The 21,762-nt window shown below is 38.9% G+C and overlaps 1 protein-coding gene across 6 annotated transcripts in view; it reads left to right on the forward strand.

Annotated features, from left to right (window-relative positions):
* The first annotated feature begins 422 nt into the window (after nt 1-422).
* Nucleotides 423-21,762, forward strand: part of LOC136768525 (adhesion G protein-coupled receptor E1) — a 29,836-nt gene continuing 8,496 nt past the window's right edge. Inside the window, exons 1-10 of one of the 6 annotated variants that reach the window (XM_066722769.1) lie at nt 423-630; nt 1,444-1,530; nt 2,326-2,446; nt 2,723-2,803; nt 4,162-4,200; nt 7,640-7,807; nt 11,031-11,414; nt 12,265-12,399; nt 15,834-15,983; nt 20,151-20,300. In XM_066722769.1, coding sequence (XP_066578866.1) covers nt 2,431-2,446; nt 2,723-2,803; nt 4,162-4,200; nt 7,640-7,807; nt 11,031-11,414; nt 12,265-12,399; nt 15,834-15,983; nt 20,151-20,300 — 1,123 coding nt within the window. In that variant the 5' untranslated portion in view covers nt 423-630; nt 1,444-1,530; nt 2,326-2,430. Of the gene's footprint in view, nt 631-1,443; nt 2,447-2,722; nt 2,804-4,161; nt 4,201-5,871; nt 6,141-7,639; nt 7,808-11,030; nt 11,415-12,264; nt 12,400-15,833; nt 15,984-20,150; nt 20,301-21,762 lie in introns of those variants that run through there. The other 5 variants (XM_066722771.1, XM_066722768.1, XM_066722772.1 and 2 more) reach the window with 5 other exon arrangements.

The raw sequence follows: 21,762 nt of genomic DNA on the forward strand, positions 1-21,762 counted from the left end.
TAAGCCTACCTGAGTAAATAACAGCATTAATTAAGTAATTGGGATCTCCTGTTGGGACAAAGACCAGTAGACACTGTGGCCCCCAAGGACTGAAGTCTGACACCCCTGCTCTAAAATGTGCCAAAAGCAGCAATGAAGGGACCACATGACCATCTGTAACAACATTAGGCAACTAGAGTTAAAAGAAACTGAGCATAGAAAAATAACAATTAGTAAAGACAAATAGTAATAGGAATAGTAAAATACTTTGACTTGTATTTCAGCCATCGAATAGTAATTTAGCTAGTTTGCCTCTAAGCCATTCTTATTAATATCACTGATCTTAGCCTTATCGCGTAATATACTTGGCCCGTGTTCCTAGCTCCTAGTGTGTGAACAACGGTTTCATTCCAATCAGCAGTAGGTGGCAGTAATGCATCACTTGGTTTTTACTGGGAAAATGTCTGAACCTGCACATCGCAGCCAGCCACAAAACAAAACTCGAGCAAAACCATCAAAACTGTGGGAGTATTTATTTGAGAGAGAGAGAGAGAATGATAACCGCAGGGTGCTTTGTGGGCTGTGTGAATAAGAATCAGCTTTCCAAAAGAGCACATCCGACAAGCTTGAGCATTTGAAACAAAGTGCATGGTAAGTTTTTGCAATGTTTCATCAGTTATGAAATTGCACTGACAAAAGTGTTGTATTTGCTGTAAGGTTTTCTCTCATGCTAATCTATGAAAAAGTCTATATCCAAAATTCGACATTGGATTTGACATACCTATACATCCAGGTCTGAGAGGAGATCCCGTGGGACACCATCCGCCGTCTCATCAGGAGCATGCCCAGACATTGTCGGGAGTGCATACAGGCACATGGGGGCCATACACACTACTGAGTCACATTATGAGTTGCCGTGATGAAATTCACACAAGTTGGAACAGCCTGTGATTTCAATTGTTTACTTAGATTTTTGGTGTGAGTTTGAATCCAGCCATCAATCGGTTGGTGGTTTTGGTTTCCATTGACCATTGTTACGTCATTTTGTTCTCAACGAATTACACAATGTACAGTAAAGATTGTACAGAAAATATATTTCCTTCATCGAGATCCGATGTGTGATTTAAGTGTTCGCTTTTTTTTTTTTGAGCAGTATATTTATGGTTTTATGTTGAAGACACTGAGTGTGGTACTGCATATAGGGGGAGCTGTTGTGCGATCTCATTTATGCTGCTAGTATCTGGTCCACTGGGATAAATGCTGCTAAATAGTTATATGGTTTATATTAATCAATGAATGTGCGATAAGGGAGGGTGGGGTAATTAGTAATGTACTGAATGGGTGGTGAGATATTGTTTTGAATTAGTGGGTTTGATCTATGATATCCTGTTTTTAATTGTCTCTTGTATCAATTTTTATATAAAGATTAATTCCTTTTTCTTATCTTGTTTGTTTTTCTGTTAGCCTCCTCCTGGTCACTTACTTCCCACACCATACTGGGTCACAAATGGTGGTGGCAGCATTCATGCTATCGAAAGGTGGTATAGCAGTGTATGTTATGAACCCAAGTGGGCAACCTGCTTAATTGGGGGTTGAGTTACGGGGGTAAAACAGTCACACAGGGAACCCCTTGGCAAGAAAAATGCCACCTCAATCATTAGAATTTTCCACATGAATTATAGTCAGTGGCTTATTTGACTAGTCAAGGTATTATCAAGGATTTGAATTATATTTGCCTGGCATTCAGTGTTTCAGTGTTGAAGTTTCTCTTTCACACTTAGGGACTTGCATTGGTAATTCCCTTCACTACGAGATTAGCATACTCAGGCACGTCTTTTGGTCAGAATATATTTTCAAGGAGCTAAGGAGCTTTATCCAAGGCAACTTGCATGGATTTATAAACACTAGCTTACTATTTAAAGCAAATAGAGCAAGGAAGAAAACCTGTTTTGAGAATTTTTGAGAGATGGATAAATACCTGTATCTGTCTGTCTGTCTCTCTCTCGTGACATTTGCTTTCAACACTGAAACACTGAGGATGGATTTTGAGCTGAAACAAGTCTGTTTGTTAATAGTTCTGCCTGTCTTTGTAATAGGCTTGCACATCAATGTCAGTATTAATGATACTGCTGTGACTGGACTCATTCTACTGAAGTAACCTTAGGATTTTTGGCACCAGATACAAACTCACTACATATCCATTCTGCTTTAAGGATTAATAGTAGATTTAATGATTTGAATGAAACATGTAAAGTGACATTAATAATTTGAATGGGCCAAGAATCGAAGTCCAGGTTATTTTGAATATCCCAAGAGATACAAATAATGTGACTGGTTCCCTTGTAGGGCATTGCCAAATCAGGTATACTCTGCCTGGAAAATCACTGGAGTTGGCAGGTAAAGACAGACAAAGGATAAAGGAGTGGCACTCTAACTGCATGAAGGAGACAGATGACAATTAACAGAGGTAGGCCAATTTAATGGGTGAATCGAAGGTAAGTGGATGGTAAGGGTGGAGGTCGGGTGGAGGCGGGCATAGACTGATACCAATCTGTATGAAAAATGTTGGTACAAACACATCAAGGCGAGAAATAGGATAGAGACAGACACCTACAAACTCCTATGCCATCACAGAATATGTTCAGAAGCTACATTCTACCACTTATAAATAAAGATGTGATGGAGTAAATGTTTGTAATGTATTGTTGTTGTTGTGTTTTTGTTTTGTTTTGTTTTGTTTTAGAATCTGGAAAACATCTGAAAAACATTACCAAGTTAAATTCTGTAAAAATGAAGGGGGACTGCATTGTTTTCCTCCTTGTGGGTGAGTGTATATTTCATTTTAAATACATTGTGTCACTGGCTTACAGGAATAGGCGGCAGTATTATGATTTTTTAAGATAGTTGACCCACTCAGACAACAGTGTTGGGAAAACTAGTTTGGAGCTGAGAGACATGGTACACGGATAAACACAATATGATCCCATGGACAATGACAGGATTTGTTAGTGTGGCCACCATGTATGTATTAATTTTGGATTGCAGTAAGTCACATATTCTAGAGCTTTGTGTTAATATTTTATTAACCACAGAATTATTATTATTATTATTATTATTATTATTATTATTATTATTATTATTATTATTTTCACAGGAAGTCAGTTGGAGATATCTCAAATTGACTTCCGGGCCTATTTCAGATATCTTGAATTGAATTTGCGATATCTCAAATCAAATCTCTATCACATCTTGTCTGCACTAGTTAGTTATTACAACCTAGGCTGTAGGCCTTCTATTTTATTTTAACTGTATATTTTACTTGTACACTTCTGTAATTATGAACCTGTAATTGTATTATGTTTTGATCTGTAATTTTATACTGTATTACACTTTTGTATTGCTCTTATTTGCAAGTCACCCTGGTTAAGGATCTCTCCTAAGAAGTTTATTTATTTATTTGTTTGTTTGTTTGTTTGTTTTTAATAAATAAATAAATAAATACACTTCTTAGGAGAGATCCTTAACCAGGGTGACTTGCAAATAAGAGCAATACAAAAGTGTAATACAGTATAAAATTACAGATCAAAACATAATACAATTACAGGTTCATAATTACAGAAGTGTACAAGTAAAATATACAGTTAAAATAAAATAGAAGGCCTACAGCCTAGGTTGTAATAACTAACTAGTGCAGACAAGATGTGATAGAGATTTGATTTGAGATATCGCAAATTCAATTCAAGATATCTGAAATAGGCCCGGAAGTCAATTTGAGATATCTCCAACTGACTTCCTGTGAAAATGCTATATGTCCTGTATGAACTTCCTGTCTATTTTAAGATATCTGAAATAGGACAGGAAGTCAATTTGAGATATCTCATTTAAAGCTTCAATTTGAGATATCTTGAAATGGAGCGTTAAACAAGATATCTCAAATTCAATTCGAGATCTTGAAATGGAATTAGTTTGAGATATCGGCAATTCAGTTTAAGATATCTTGAATTGTATTTTGAGATATCTCTAAATGACAATTTGGCTTACCATAGTGTCTTGAGTAATCACTGGAAAGTGGTGATATGTATTTTAGAAATCCATATTGCATATGTTGAAACGTATGTAAATGTATTGCCATTCGTGCGTGTGTCTGTGTGTATATGTGATTGTTTGCATTTTATTTGGCAGGTTGGCTGAGTTCCTTCCAGAGCTACAACTTGGTGTCTAGTAAGTAACTGTATATATGTAAATCAGGAATAGAGAAACATTTTCTGAGAAAACATGAATGAATTGAAACTGAAGAAAATAAGATAAAAGTGTAGTTGACTCACATTAAAGCCTTTGTTGAATATTACCCCATTCCACTGAAACAATTGCCGGCTTTTTGGTGGCATTTTGTCGCCGCCAAGCTCTGTGAGAATGGGTTATTGCAGGCATTTCCATACCAGATATTTTCGGCAAGGGTCCTAGTCTAATTGCCAGCAGATTTCTGACAATGGGTCTGTGTGAATGGAGCGAAGAAACACATGCTGGCAAATGACGTGTCACGTCCTTGCGTTGTTGACGCAGTGTAACCAATCAGAATAAGGGCACGTTACGGTCTATTACGGTCACAAGTAGTTGGTCAATGGTGGCTTAACCTTGTTGTGTTTTGGTCAGTGCCCTGAGATGTGTTCAGGCATGGGAACTTTAGCAGTCTCATAGGTGAGCCAGATCACGTCCACCACCCAGTGCGCCAGTCATTGTTTTGAAACCGCCCTCCCTCTGGAGGTGGAACCGTAGCAACCAAACAGCTGGTAGGATTTGCAGCTGTGCACAGTCCTCCGCATATAGCACCTCAAAGCCTGTACAGGGCAGAGTGTGTGTAGTCTGCGGTCCTCATCCAAAGTATGTGGAAGGGGATGGAAAGACTCCAGGACAATCGGTTAGTTTATGTGGAAAGCCGACACGACCTTACGTAGGAAGGCCGGGTTCATCCTCAGAGTGACTCTGTCATTGCTTCCTGAGGAGATCAGACAGGTTTTATCCACAGATGAGGTGTGGATTTCACTAATTCTCCTTGCCGACGTTATCGCAACAAGGAAGGCTACCTTGAGTGAGAGGAAACGGAGCTCCGTTGTGGAGATGGACTCAAAGGGAGCACCGCTCAGTGCATTCAGCACTAATTCCAAGTCCCAGGCTAGAATTGTGCCCTTTATTGGTGGTCTCAGATGACTTGCACATTTTAGAATCTTGATCGTCAGGAAATGAGCTCCTGGGGAGACATTCTCAATCTTATCATAGCATGCTGAGATGGCAGCCAGATAAACTTTCAACATGGATGCAGATTTCTTCAAGCAGCTGTTGCAGGAAGTACAGGATGGTCGATATGGGGCATGACACAGGATCCACATGTCTGTCCAGACACCAGTTCTGGAATGCTGACCACTTATAATTATATTGGGCCCTGGTGGAGGGGGCCCTGGGCGACTGCAGCATTTCCAAAACATTAACAGGCAGCCCCAGAGACATCAGGCGGTGCCTTTCAGGGGCCAAACCCGCAACTGCAGCTGTGCTGGGTTGGGTTCCACAGCAATCCCTCTGCTTGACTCAGCAAGTCCTGTCGAAGCAGAAGCTGCCATGGATCCACGCTGATCATCTGCCCCAGCATAGGGAACCACAATTGTCTCAGCCACCTGGGGGCGATCAGGAGAACTTTATCTCCTTCCTGGGAATCCTCTCCAAGTGTCAGTGGAAGAAGTGGCAGTGGGGGGAAGGCATATAGCAGTTCCTGTGGCCATGGGTGAGCAAAGGCATCACACCCAGGGGGCTCCTGTCTCCAGGGAGAACCACAGAGGACAGTTGGTCATCGCCTGTGTAGCAAAGAGGTTGATCCGAGCTCGTCCCATTCTTTCCCAGATCTGCTCCACCACCTGAGGATTCAGTCTCCACTCTGAGATGTCTGGACTGCCCCAGGGGCCGTTTGTACTAACAGGATCAGAAAACATGATCGGATTCGGGCTCACTGGATCCACATCATGAAAAAACGTTGTACGAAGCAGATCAAGATCCGGCTCCACTGATCCAATCTTTTGATCCGATTATAATGCAGTGCAGGCGGTAACTAAGGAATTTCCTATTGACATGAACCAGCAACTAAGAGAGATCCTTAAGAGCTTTTTATAAAGGTGAGTTTTAACAAATGTCTTAAAACTATGGATTGTAGGGGTGCTCCTCAACGCATTGCACAGCCATGAAGCTGCTATGTCGGCTCAGTCACCTTTCATCTTCAGTTTGCAATGGGGTGCTGGAGAAATATGAGCTTTTACATTGTTTTACAAACACACACAAACTACACCTCAACATAAAGACACAAAAGAAGAAACATTGTATTGTTTATTCGAAAGTGCAAATCTTTGTAAATAATGTAAGTCACATTTTCATTGTTTATCTGTGCTTAACCAGATTTGTCTACATCGATAATGTTAAATATTTGCAGAAATCTGCCAGTTGCAAAATACCTCAACGCTTACAGCTTCAAACGTTTTGGTAAGGTATGACTGTGCTTCGATGTAGGGTCTAAAACAGGATCAATTATGTCTGCAAGGTTAAATATCCTTCGTGCTGTTAATCTATACCCCTTTCATACATCTTCCTCCTGATAAACCTCTAAAGGCTTTTGCCTGGCTTTAAATACCCGTGGTCTGTGTGTTTCACACTGGCAAACTAGATGAAGTATACATAGTTCCTGCATTTTAAAAAGTCGGATCAAGCTCTGATCTTGATCAAAAGCAGGATCATTTCTGAGCTTGGATCAGAGCTCAGATTGAGCCCTGATCCGTTTAGTACAACACAATTGATCAAGATCAGATCCCGTTAGTACAACCCGCTCCTGGAGAGTCCGCCATGTATTGGACATGCCTGGCAGGTGTATTGCCCGTATGGAGTGGGGATTGTCTTGCGTCCACAGGTGAAGTCTGCACGCCACATGATGTAGTCTGGGGGAGAGTAGGCCTCCCTAGGAGTGTATGTAGACTCCTCACTCTCCCCATCAAAACAGCGTGGGGAAGCAATAAAAAGGCAAACAGATTGTTAGGGTATATTGTCAAAAGTGTAGAATTGAGAACAAGGGCAGTGATGTTCAGACTGTACAATGCACTAGTTAGAGCTCATCTGGATACTGTGTGCAGTTCTGGGCTCCACACTTCAAGAAAGATATCGCTGCTCTAGAGGCAGTTCAGAGGAGAGCAACCAGACTTATTCCAGGTCTGAAGGGAAAGTCCTACTGAGAGACTGAGGGACTGAACCTTTTCACCCTGGAACAGAGGAGACTACGTGGGGACTTGATTCAAGTCTTCAAAATCATGAAAGACATTGACCACATCAAACCAGAGGAGCTTTTCCAGATCAGCAGGGACACACACACCCGGGGACACCAATGGAAATTGGGCTTCAAGGCATTCAAGACAGAAAATAGGAGACACTTCTTCACACAGAAAGTCATCACAATCTGGAACAAACTCCCCAGCAATGTGGTAGAAGCTGAAAATTTGGGAACATTTAAAGTCAGCCAGGATGGGATCCTTCCTTCACTCAGTTATTAATGGACACCAAATGAGCACGATGGGTCGAATGGCCTCCTCTTGTTTGTAAACTTTCTTATGTTCTTATGTTTCTTATGATGTAGGCCACCACAGACAAGTTGTCCGTCCAGACCAGGACATGTGTCTTTGCCAGACCGTGGTGAAAGTGCTGCATACAAGTGCTCCTGTATGGAGATATGTGGCTGACCAGAGACCGCTTCACACTCCTTTGACTCCCATCCCGTTCCAGATAGCACCTGGAGGCATCTCAGGTGATGACTTCACGTCTGTGCGGGCATCTGAGGGGGGAGCCAAGGCGCAGATTGCTTTGATTTCTCCACCAGGACAATGCCTGCCAGCATGTTGAGGTCACTGTAAGTTGGTGGTGTTTGTGTCTAGCATTACAGTGGGCACATGTGCATATGACCCAGGTGGAGAATATTCGAGGTGGCCGTCATCAGCCCCAACAGTTTTTGAAATTTGACCAGTTGGAGAGTCGATGCCCTTATGAATGATGCCAGGCATTTCTCCAACAACTCGATTCTGTCTCTGGATAGCTAGGCAAGCATGTCCCGGGAGTTCAGGCTCAATCCCAAGAAGCCCACCGTCTGTGCGGATTCGAGGGAGCTTTTCTCTATGTGAACTGCGAGACCTAGTGCAGTCATGTGACGTATGACCTCTGTTGTATGTTCCTCCACATGAAGCCTGGAGTCTGCACACACCAGCGCATTAGCCTGCACCAGTCTAGTCTCTGAGTCCCCTATAGGTGGAAAAGATCCCAGGCGCTTCTGTTCCACCCCCACCATTGTGCCAATAGCATCTGCCTGCCTGGAAGTCGCAGGAGCAGATGCTGGCCGGTTTCAAGTGGACTGTCCACATAGTCCTCAAGGAGGGGTAGTCTCTCTGAGGGTCTAGAGACTTTCTCTCTCACAAGTCGATTTTTCCAAACCACTCCCTGGGGGAAAAGTCAACCAGCCCACATTTATGGCAAAATCAATGCATGCAGTGCACCGTCATGACATACCGGTAAAAAAAGAAAGGGTTTTAAATTGTTAGGGCAAAACTTCTTTCAAAATTCTAGGCTATAGCTACTACTACCAGGTTTTCACACATATTATTGGCAATTTAGGTATGGCAAAGTATAGGCTTACCATGACTTCATTATCTAGAAGTCACAAATATCATAAACTTTTCCATCAATGAAATATTTTTCTATTAATTATTCCTTGTCTCCACATGTCTGTCTGCCACCCCATTGCCATCAGTAAATCCAACATGGTGTCAGTGTGCTTATGACACGTAACCTACAGACTCAAGCTCATTTTACTCATGAGAACTGTCTCAACAAGACCCAGATGCAGAGAAATTGCCAAAATTGCCATTTCCACTGCAGTGTAATCTCGCGTTCTTATAAACACACAAGATTACAGACTGAAATCTCACAAAATCAGCTGTTGGCACATCTAGTTATAGTATATATACACTCACCTAAAGGATTATTAGGAACACCATACTAATACTGTGTTTGACCCCCTTTCACCTTCAGAACTGCCTTAATTCTAAGTGGCATTGATTCAACAAGGTGCTGAAAGCATTCTTTAGAAATGTTGGCCCATATTGATAGGATAGCATCTTGCAGTTGATGGAGATTTGTGGGATGCACATCCAGGGCACGAAGCTCCCGTTCCACCACATCCCAAAGATGCTCTATTGGGTTGAGATCTGGTGACTGTGGGGGCCATTTTAGTACAGTGAACTCATTGTCATGTTCAAGAAACCAATTTGAAATTATTCGACCTTTGTGACATGGTGCATTATCCTGCTGGAAGTAGCCATCAGAGGATGGGTACATGGTGGTCATAAAGGGATGGACATGGTCAGAAACAATGCTCAGGTAGGCCGTGGCATTTAAACGATGCCCAATTGGCACTAAGGGGCCTAAAGTGTGTCAAGAAAACATCCCCCACACCATTACACCACCACCACCAGCCTGCACAGTGGTAACAAGGCATGATGGATCCATGTTCTCATTCTGTTTACGCCAAATTCTGACTCTACCATCTGAATGTCTCAACAGAAATCGAGACTCATCAGACCAGGCAACATTTTTCCAGTCTTCAACTGTCCAATTTTGCTGAGCTTGTGCAAATTGTAGCTTCTTTTTCCTATTTGTAGTGGAGATGAGTGGTACCCGGTGGGGTCTTCTGCTGTTGTAGCCCATCCGCCTCAAGGTTGTACGTGTTGTGGCTTCACAAATGCTTTGCTGCATACCTCGGTTGTAACGAGTGGTTATTTCAGTCAAAGTTGCTCTTCTATCAGCTTGAATCAGTCGGCCCATTCTCCTCTGACCTCTAGCATCAACAAGGCATTTTCGCCCACAGGACTGCCGCATACTGGATGTTTTTCCCTTTTCACACCATTCTTTGTAAACCCTAGAAATGGTTGTGCGTGAAAATCCCAGTAACTGAGCAGATTGTGAACTACTCAGACCGGCCCGTCTGGCACCAACAACCATGCCACGCTCAAAATTGTTTAAATCACCTTTCTTTCCCATTCAGACATTCAGTTTGGAGTTCAGGAGATTGTCTTGACCAGGACCACACCCCTAAATGCATTGAAGCAACTGCCATGTGATTGGTTGGTTAGATAATTGCATTAATGAGAAATTGAACAGGTGTTCCTAATAATCCTTTAGGTGAGTGTATATCTATGGATGCTACAGGGAAAAAAGAAGGCAAACGTTGCCGGCATTTCAGTGAGAATGGGGCTTAATGAAATATGTTTTTTTCTTCTTTGTTGAAGAGGCAACATGTTTAATTGCTGACAGAAATTATTTATTTATTTATTTATTTATTTATTATGTTACTTGTTTTTTTTGTTTTTTGTTTTGGTTGCTTTGTTTGTTTATATTTTATCCTGGCTCGGACCTGTGAAGTGGCAGATACTTTCAGGCGGTTCGGTTCAGTGACCCTGTGTGTGTGTGTGTGTGTGTGTGTGTGTGTGTGTGTGTGTGTGTATGAATGTGGGGTTAATTGTTGTGTTGGGGTTAGGGAAGGATATGGTTATGTGTTCAGGGGTTTTGGGGTTGCCTGGCTCCCCCCGTCTCTGGGGTGTTACAGCCAGGGAACGGTGATTGGAGAGTGGGGGTCAACAAGGGGGATATATTAGGGCGTGATGACATTGAGTTGGAGTGGGTGAATTACAGAAGTAAAAGCTAAGTTTTTACTGATTTATTTATTTGCAGGTACACAAATAAATAGATTTATCAAACTGTACTGCATCTTTGGACAGCTGTGTACGCATGATGGCAGTATTGCTTACATGGTCAGTTTGTGCTAAATGAGAATGAAAACACAACCCATGTGGTCCAATGTTTCCAGTAACTGTGCAAATTATAGCTGCTGAAATAGTTTTCATATAAGAACTACAGACAAAAAAAAAGATTTCATATTGAGTTGGTTGAATGTTTATTGCTTCTGTTTTTTTTCATTCCAGCCCAGGACCCCTGCAGCTCCTATGTCATCCTGAATGACTCCTGGCACAATAGTGGGTTCACAGCCTTTAATTCTGAATACAAGACTGACAATCAAATGAGTGGCATGGACTGGTATCGCTTCGGTGGACTTGCAGGAGACATGATGTACACGCAATGTCTTTGGGGTGCTCGTTGTGGCACTGCTTACCCTGTCTGGATGGCCGATTCTCATCCAAGAGTAGGAGATGGTCCCAGATCTTCGAGATTCTGCATAGCACAATCGATAAAAAATGACAAGGACTGCTGCTATTACTGGTGGTACTCGAGTGTGAAAGCCTGTCCAGGTGGATATTATGTTTATCAGTTCTCTAGACCCCAAATATCCCCATCGACCTACTGCGCCAGTGAGTATACTTTGACTATTTCATGCTGCATATGACTGCACCTGGAATTAATTCCAATAATAAATGTAGAATTTGATTTCTGTCATTTTGGCCACTGCATAACATTGTATTACAACTAAACCATGTACAAATACATTATAATAAAACAATTACCAACTACCAATTACACCTTAATTCCCTCCGCTTATTGTTTCAGCATTTTGTCTTTTGATCAGTGTAATCCATTGATAATCTGAAATGTAGCAGCATTGCTACAGATTAGAAACAGATTAAGAAAAAACAATCTCACTGAATTTAGTAACAACAAAGAGAAACCAAAATTATAAAGTTGAAAATGGGTTACACTTCGTAACACTACTACTAATTAAACCTATCTGACCTGACGCTTATGCATTGTCATTCAAATGCATAGATTCATATAACTGGGGCCCTGTTTTTTTTCAATTGCAGTTCAACTGCTCAGTCCAAGGTCTCCCTGCAGCCTCCCCACTAATTGAATAATTTAATTCACAATCAAGTTGTCGACAAATTGCTGCATTAACTAATTAGACATATACAAACTAGAATTAGTATAAATGGTTATTAAATTAATTGATGTGTTAAAAGAAACACAGGGATGACTAAACTTTGTGTGAAAAACATTGCCAAAAGCTTTTTGTTTCTAGCTAACACATGCAAAAATATTCACCTGGTCTTCAGTACACTAAAGGGTATAATTTATTTGGTATGACTTGTAATTCATCTTCAGACCATACCTGAATCACTAAGATAATAATCTTAGTGATAATGTTACCTGATCAAGGCATCATTACAAATCTGTAACTCATATATATGTATAATTCATTTTCAGGCCACAGCAATTGTACCCAACCGGTCTGTGGTCCAAACGCACAATGTCAGAGCAAAGATGGAGGCTGCTATTGTGATACTGGCTATCAGTTCCACAGAGAGATCACACCATTGATCAACAGCAGCTTGTGTGAAGGTAAGAAATATATTTGAATGGTAAGTATATTTGTATATTATCAATGGCATATAAACTACAATCACGAGATGTAGAGCAATGCACCTGCTGGAATAGTTAACTTAGTATCGCTATCCTTTGAAAGAATAGAAAGACTCAATAGCTGAATTAATATTTTAAATTATTATTATATTTTTGCAATTTAAAGGATTGTATTTTTAATTTTTAATCAAAGGGAACTATGAATAATAGCCTCGTCGCTCAGCTTAAGTGTCTGATAATAGTTTTCCTGGTTCTTTGTGAATGACAACAGTTTAAATTATCCACAAACACAAGCTTATTCCCAGCTAACCAAATAATGCTGTGGCCACATTGCAATAAAGTGCACACAGAACAATGCGATGATGTGGCAACACTGCAATTAAGTACAAATACAAAACTACAACCTCACATAAATTGGCCAGAACGAAATGTATTGGCTGCTGGGTTACTACAAGAGGCAGTCCTGGTATCACAATTTGCAGATTCACTTTTTGTTTATCTATTTATATATGATGATTTATTTATGTTTTCTTTTGATTTTTTTTCTTCTATTTATTTATGTATGTATATGTATGTATTTATTAGGAACAAATTATGCTCAATATAAAACAGCATAATCAGGGTCAGCAAAGGCAAATCCGCTTAAGAATCTATACGCAAAGAATGTATTAACTTGCACAATGATGAGGTTAGGCTGGATAGAGCTGCAATATTTGACCTGTGTGAGGGAGATCTGGAAAGCCAGACAACTCGTGCCATACCCGTGCACATTAAAGTCCAAATGGCACTGGGAATTTTGTGCCAGAGACTGGGTGGGGATCAGCATGGTGAACCAACCAATTATTATTATTATTATTATTATTATTATTATTATTATTATTATTATTATTATTACTTAGCAGACACCCTTATCTAGGGCGACATACAACATATAAGAGCATTACAAAAGTGCAATAATATAGTATAACTTACAGATCAAAACCTAATACAATTACAAGTTCTAAATTACACAAGTGTATAGGAAAAATATACAGTTAATACAAAATACAAGTCCTAGATTGTAATAGATCATAAATGCAGACAAGATGTGAACCCAGCTAACACACAACATTGAGCTAAGAGGAAGGGGGCAATCATGCATGCTTCATCAATTGACAGGAGCTCTGGGGAGACGGAAGGCAATTACATTAGTTTCCCGAGAACACAGCAATGGCCGAACAAACAATTTTTTAAAGATATTTGTTTATTTTCTGTCATGTTCTTTTAATTCATTTTGTTGGCTCTGTTGTCCCATATGTTGTTTCTATATGACACATGTTTCTTGTGTGTGCCAAGTAGGTCTTAGGTTTTATTTTTTAGTACCAAATTTTTTAGCACCAATATTTAACCTTGCAAATTGTTGCAAAAGACATTACGGCTATTGTTGTAACTTGGAATGCGTTCATGCTTCACTATTGGATTGGAGTGTCTGTTTTTCGCCTTCATTCACAAATCGTGGATCGACTATGTTCCCTTTTTCTCGGGATTGTGCTGTCACGTAGGCTGTCTGTAGGTTGTCCCTATTTGAATTTATGCATGAAATTCCTACAGAAATGGCTTCAGAACTGTCGTTATTTCGAACTGGAAGTTTGATTAATCGCTCCTGATTTCAGGAAAATGTGTAAATAAGGAATAAAAATCCTTAAACAGCGGCACTTTGATGAATAGTGCCCAGTGACTTATTGAGCAAATGAGATCTGGGGCCGGTTGCACTAAAAAGGTCTTACTTTAAGTCTTAGCCTTAGTCTAATTCCTGTGACATTGGACTCATGTAAGACCAAAACAAACAAAACAAAATCCTGCGGCTCTTACGTTAGCCCTGGCTTATTATTTGGTCTTATTATTTTTGTTAACAACGAAAAAAACTAAATGGCTGCTTCTAAAGTTAAAAAAATATAAATTTCACAGAAGATGAAAAACTTGCGATAGTTGAGCATCTAATCATGCGAACACTTCCTGCTTTTCCTCATCACATTTCTAAACCCTCTAGTTACTGTGACAGCTTCTGCAAACCTCACAATTATTAATATATATTGCTTATTTTACAGCTGTTTTACCGATTACATAACAACAGGACATTTACTTATTTAATAAAATTTTCTGAAGATGTCGGCCCATTCAGAATAAAAACATAAAAACTAGGTTCAAAGAGAGGACCTTTAAATATTTTATTGTAAAGGGAAAAGCGTGGTCTAGAAATCAAAATGTTAAAGTTAAAAATGGCACGATTCGAGTTAAAAGGGGAAGGAGAAAAGTATTATTGTAATTTATTAAGAGTTGTTGGTTGTTAATACAGTTGTCATTCTTTATAATAGATACTAGATAATCTATTTGAATTTATATTGTAATAGTTCACCTAAAATATGAATACAGTTTTTATTAATTTAATTAAATTAATTTAAACTATGTCAAATGTCAAAATAGTTATTAGTTAATCTATTAGTTAAACTTCCATTACTTTGTATGTATGCCCTTTCGTATAAACAAATCTAAATTACCTGGCATATGTGCTGCCATGTTGGTTTCATGTCAGTTTCTATATTATTATTATTATTATTATTATTATTATTATTATTATTATTATTATTATTATTATTATTATTTCTTGGCAGACGCCCTTATCCAGGGCGACTTACAACATAAGTGCAAAATACAGAGAATTACAAGGCAATCATTACAAATTCAACTTAGCTAAAATACAGCAATTCAAAAATACATTTTACAAATTCCAATTACAAATTTATGCAAGTACAGTAAAAGACTTCCTACATCCTGGACGGTGAAAGCTAAGTGCTGTCAAGATGTAGGGTTACAGACAAGGGCTATGGGAAAGGGAGCAAGGAGGAAAACAATCAAGAATGCGAGGAGCATAATAAGCTGAAGTGCTATCTAGCAGGGATAGAGGACTAATATTACAAGTGCTGTTGGAAGTATTACAATATAAATATTACAAGTTTCTATAGCAAGAGACACCTTTTTCCCATTTAAGCCTGGTGTAGGGTTGGCTTAAAAAATTACTTAAATTTAAGACCAATCTGATTTAATTTTTTGTGTGTGCAACAGGCCTATTTATTTTGGACTTAAATTTAAGTATAAGACGTAAAACCGGCCCCTGGTCTGTCCAGTCATTTCCATTTGAAGCATAGTGGTATAAAACACTCTTTATCCTCAGAAGTAACTTGGTTCTACCATACAGACACCATGTTTTCAGACAACCTACTGAAAGTACTGAACGATGGGGAATCATTTGCCATATATGCTAAATTATTGTTTCAAACTCCAGGCATTCATCATACAACTAATTGCAATGAAACTGTTCAAACACTGTTCAAAAGTACAAACACCTGACTGATAATCACTTTCATTCTCAACAGATATTGATGAGTGTGTCAGTTACTCCGGCGTCTGTGGTCAAAATTCACAATGTAACAACACTGTGGGGAGCTACTACTGCACCTGTAACACTGGATTCAGGATCCCAGATGGATTCATAAGGACACAGTACTATCAACAAGCATGTCAAGGTAACCACTGTTATATCAATACTGTTACAGAAGTTAAATAGTCAATTTATTGATATTCCAGATATGCATGTCTTGGTGCAGTCATAATGCCACACAAATGTCAGTGGCACCACCTCGGTAAACTGTCGAATGCATACTAACAATACTTGTTCTTATTTTCCCTTTGCCCATAGTTTCCCATGCCCATTTGCCAAATTACCAGTGTGGGCTATTAAAGCACAGTTAGGCCAAGCAAGGTTTTTGTTTACTCAGAATTCATGTTTTTATACTTATTGACATGGGCTATCAGACAGAATCTGAGATGCAGCCAGATGTGTGTGTGTATATATATATATATATATATATATATATATATATATATATATATATATAATCTGTCAAAAATGTATTGTAGCAATTAATTTCACTCATAGTGCTTCTAAAAACGAATAAACTCGGATCAAATTCAGAATGGAAACACATTGGATTCAACCAGCTCACAACTTTCTAATATGGATATTCAATTTGCAACAAGTGTGTGCTTTGGATCTGTGAACCCTCCCATTAGATTCTATGGCAGGGTTTGATTCTGGTTGTAAATTGACAAAAATGTAGCATAGGCAATTTGTGTGCAATATATGTATATGTTGTTACCAATTGTAGTTTCTTCATTTGGGTTTTCACATCACAACATCACTCCACACAAACCACATAGTAGTCATTCTATTTATATTCGGTACAGTTTCAATATACTGCATTTTTTCCCATTGCATTCCATTTCCATTCCATCCGCACTCTTAGAAGTAATGTGTTGAAATTTTACACAAAAAAATGTGTTAATTGTACTATGACACATTGTGCTATTTTCTACACAATATGTGTAGGGTACTGTCTTTCGTGTAACACATCCGAAGTGTGTTATTTATTTTTAACCATAATCCTCTGCGATGTATTTCAACCAATCGCCTGCACACGCCCCTCACTGAGGACAGCCCTGAGTGTTTTAACCTTCTACACAACCTGTTCTGTGGCCATGAAATTACTTGAGGTGAGTAACATTAATTTATTTGAATCCTGTTTGAGTTAATTTAAAAATTGCAACACAAGTATTGTTCACTAATGTACTAATGTTTATTAATGTACACCAAAATGAGCAGGATGGGTCCAATGGCCTCCACTCGATTGTACACGTTCTTATGTTCTTCTTATGTCCAATTAAATATTGAGGAAGAGCCCTGGGACCATGTGAAACAAAAACACCACTTCGACTTTAAAACTCGAAATTTAAACTTGTAATCTCTAAAGTTCGGGTTTAACATGATGAATTCTTGTTTTGTTTTTTCTTTGACATGGCTACATGGCTCTTCTGTATTAGATTAGGGACCGGGGTTCAAGTCCCTGCCCCGCCGCGGCCCAGAAACCCCCACTGCATTATAATGTGGTTTTGTATTGTGTCTCATGGGGACTGTAATTTTATATAGTGAGATTTAAATAATACTTCATCGTTTAATCAAACATAAAAATTGATAATTTATCATGTTCCTTCACTTTCGACCTGTCCGTAGGCCTGCTGTGCACTAGACGTGTCTCCTCCACATGGGATTGCAGAGACGCTGAAGCGCATTGAGCCTCATCTGAGCAGCGCAGCCCAGCACATTTTGTTGTGTACTGAATAAATTACTTAATAAGACAAAGGCATCTGCTACATGTTTGCAATAGTAATAATGCATATTAAGGTTTCTCTGTTTACATTAAACATCTACCACATCGTTTCCTTTGTCAAATTCAGATTTTGTTTATCTTGAATAGGCCAATGTGTTGAGTAAAACTAACCCATAACTGTGTTAATTAAATCACACATTATTTGTGCTAATATTGTGCTAATATTCCTACACACAACCTGAGTTAACTTTAATGTGTTGTCCTTAATCACACTCAGTAATGTGTTAAACGTGGTGTGTGGTGAACATTTTAAATCATGAAAGGATTGGGAGGAAGGAATGGATTGGGAACCAATGACTTATAGTACTAAAATTACTAATTGAGACATTGAATGTACTGCATAGGGCTGATTGTGAATGATTGCTCAATAAGCTGCTTTAATAAAGGCCTATATTGGCCTTTTGTGGCTGGACGACTGAAATACAGGTAACAAAGTCGAGTAGAGCTAAATGCAACACCCTGTCTCTGTTCACATTTATTTATGTCCACTTTTACTTGCCTCCCTGGATTAGATGGGGTTTATATATATATATATATATATATATATATATATATATATATATATATATAAACTGTGTAAATGGGCTACTGTATGTAAAATAATGTGATATCTTGAAACACTTGAAAATCACCCTTAATAAAGTGTCTGCATAGAAATATTATTAATAGAGTATTAATAAGCAATTAACAGCAATAAAGACATCTGCATTATGATAATTAACTGAATAACTCTTTCTATTTGCTTTGCATACTTAAAATTATATTGTTAATGCATTTATTCACAGTAATTGACATTCAATAAGTATTTATTATTTTATTCCATTTTAATATTAAAGCAATAGGTTTTATAAAATAATATGAAGTATTGTGCATTTTTCTGAAGTAGATAAGGTTAGTTTAGTTTTTAAAGTAAATGAACCAATCAAATGAGAGAGGGCATGGATCTTTATTGTCAATGCAGGAAGTGGTATCATGGAGCTTGCCTTTCAACAAACCACCTGCTGAGTGTTGTGTGCGGAATGCTTGGCATTTGAATATTGCTCGTTCATTTATTGGTCTTTTTGTCTGTCGAGCACATTTTGTTTTTTTCCATCACAGCCTACAACAATTTGTACTCTGTAATGAATGCCTTTTTAAAAGTAGTGAATGACAATACTGTAGCGATCCTGGCGGGTGTCTGTGTGAATGTGCCAAAGGTGGGGGGAGGATATAAAAGTGTGTATGCAGGGTGGGTGGGTCAGTTCCGGGACTCTGTCTGTCTGTCTGTGTGTGTGCATGAGTGTGAATGTGTGTTACATGTGGGGTGTTATTGTGTTGAGTTAGGGTGGGATGTTGTGGGTATTTGTGTCTGTGTGGCTCCCCCTGTCTCCGGGTGGTACAGCTGGAGAGCGGTGATTGGATGGGAGGGAGTCACCAGATAGGGGGATATATAAGGGAGTGGTGATGCACCAGGAGGCTGAGTTGAGAGGGAGCTAATGAGAAAGACAGATCGGTGTGGGGTTTATGAGCATCTTAGAGCGGATAGGGGGAAAGTAGATGTACCTCTGCAAAAAGATCAATAAACACCCGTTTTGTTTTGGAAGACTTCTGCTTCTTTGGTTTTTATTTCATCAGTAACCATTAAAATGTTAGGTCGCTACAATACTTGACTCAAAACATACTTAAGTAAAACTAAAATTACCAAATTTGAAAAATACTCAAAAAAGTACAAATACATGAAAACGTTACTCAATTACAGGAACGAGGGTAGTTGTAATTCGTTACTTTCCACCCCTGTTTACAACTGAATTTGCATAGTAATTTGGTCATTTTCCCTTGATTGGTCCATGGTCATTATCCATAAATGGACCGTAAACCCATACAGAAGTGACGAAGGTCCTAGTTTAAATCTGTGGTGCAAAACCAAAACATCCTAGGACAGTGGTTCCCAAACCGGTCCTGGGGGACCCCCTACCCTGCTGGTTTTTGATCCAACCAATCTCTCAATTACTTAATCGAACCTTAATTGAAGTAACAATCTGCTTAGATTTTACTTTTTAAATTGTAAATCGAAAATTCTATACTTAACTTAAAACCCCTACTGTTTAAAATAAGTAAAAGTTTCTGATTTAGGAAATTATTAGTTCAATTAAGGTTCAATTAAGTAATTGAGAGCACGGTTGGAACAAAAACCAGCAGGGTAGGGGGTCCCCCAGGACCGGTTTGGAAACCACTGCCCTAGGAGATATAAAAATGGGCATTATCTAAAGAATTGCCTTATGTAAAGGTAATTACAAAATGGCGTGATTTAAAAACACAAGGATTGTTTCCTCCTTGTCTATATAAAGGAGGTGAGGTATCATACTTGAAAAAGCTTTCAAAAGTCTGTGCTGAAATGAATGAAGTCTTTATTTAAGTGCCTGTCATAATATTATGAACACTGGTCATTAAGCCAAAGGGGTGATAATAAACCTGATTTATTTCCAGACATCGATGAGTGCAGTGGTGTGAATAACTCAGTCTGTGGTCCAAATGCTCACTGTTATAACAACTATGGGAGTTACGTCTGTTACTGTTTCACTGGATTCAGAGTCCCTGCTGGAATCACCCTGACAAGTAATACGAATCCCTGCGAAGGTAAGAGCAAGATCTATGTATTATGTACTCCTGCTCCAGCTTGGATCTGACCTCTACATCAGTAACAAAAAGTCAGTGATAGTATGATGACCATAACCATGACAACATAAAAGACAATGGCATATTTTGGTGACAAGAATACATTTTAATTTCTTGCTTTGTTTTTTCAGTTCTTTACCTGACTAGTATTGTTGTTAATAAGAGGTCTATGCGAAATCAACAACTGGGAGACTTCGTAGCACCTCTGTATTAAAGGACCACTGTTTCATTACAATGCAGAGTGATAATGTACTTTTTAGACAGATGGTCCAAATATAGTGATAAGCAGGATCACACTGTATATTTGAATCAGCTGCACATGATTTCTAATTTGTGGTATTTAAGCAGCGATATCAAGCTTACTATAAATACCAGTATATGACTTTGTGCCAGCTTCAACAACCAAGGGCCAAATTAAATCTAAAGTGCATTTTAAATTATTTATAGGCTGCTAACTCAAATATTCCAAATGACACTTAGAACAGGGGATGTGCCAACTGACTGGAAGACAGCAAATGCCATACTAATCCACAAGAAAGGGGACAAAACTGAGCCAGGAAATTACAGACCAATCAGTCTCACCTGCATCACTTGTAAAATGTTGGAAAAAATGATTAGACAGAAAATAAAGGAGCATCTTAATGAAAACCATATTCTACATGGGTATAGACGAGGCAGATCATGTCTTACTAATTTATTCAAATTTTTTGAACATGCAACTACAGCTGTAGATCAGGTGAAAGCATATGATATGATATACTTAGATTTCCAAAAAGCTTTTGATAAGGTTCCATACCAAAGACTGATCCTCAGATTGGAAGCTGTAGGCATTCAGGGTAATGTAAATAGATGGATTAAGAACTGGATGATGTCTAGGAAACAGAGGGTGTTGATTAGAGGAGTCGCTTCTAACTGGAGTGAGGTTGTTAGTGGAGTTCCACAGGGATCAGTACTAGGGCCTTTGCTTTTTCTAATCTATATTAATGATCTGGACTCTGGGATAGTTAGCAAACTTGTCAAATTTGCAGATGATACTAAAATAGGTGGCTCAGCAGATACAATCTCGGCAGCACAGGCTATTCAAAGGGACTTAGATAATATTCAGTTGTGGGCCGACACCTAGCAAATGAAATTCAATGTGGACAAGTGCAAGGTAATACATGCAGGTAACAAAAATGTCCACTATAATTACACTATGGGAGGAATAGAACTAGATGTAATATATGAGAAAGACCTAGGAGTCTATGTGGACTCCTCATTTTCTCCATCCAAACAATGTGGGGAAGCAATAAAAAAGGCAAACAGAATGCTAGGGTATATTGTCAAAATATAAGTGAATTGAGAACAAGGGCAGTGATGTTCAGACTGTACAATGCACTAGTTAGAGCTCATCTGGATACTGTGTGCAATTCTGGGCTCCACA

This window comes from Amia ocellicauda, chromosome 14 (assembly GCF_036373705.1).
Source record: "Amia ocellicauda isolate fAmiCal2 chromosome 14, fAmiCal2.hap1, whole genome shotgun sequence".
NCBI classification, from domain to species: Eukaryota; Metazoa; Chordata; class Actinopteri; order Amiiformes; family Amiidae; genus Amia; species Amia ocellicauda.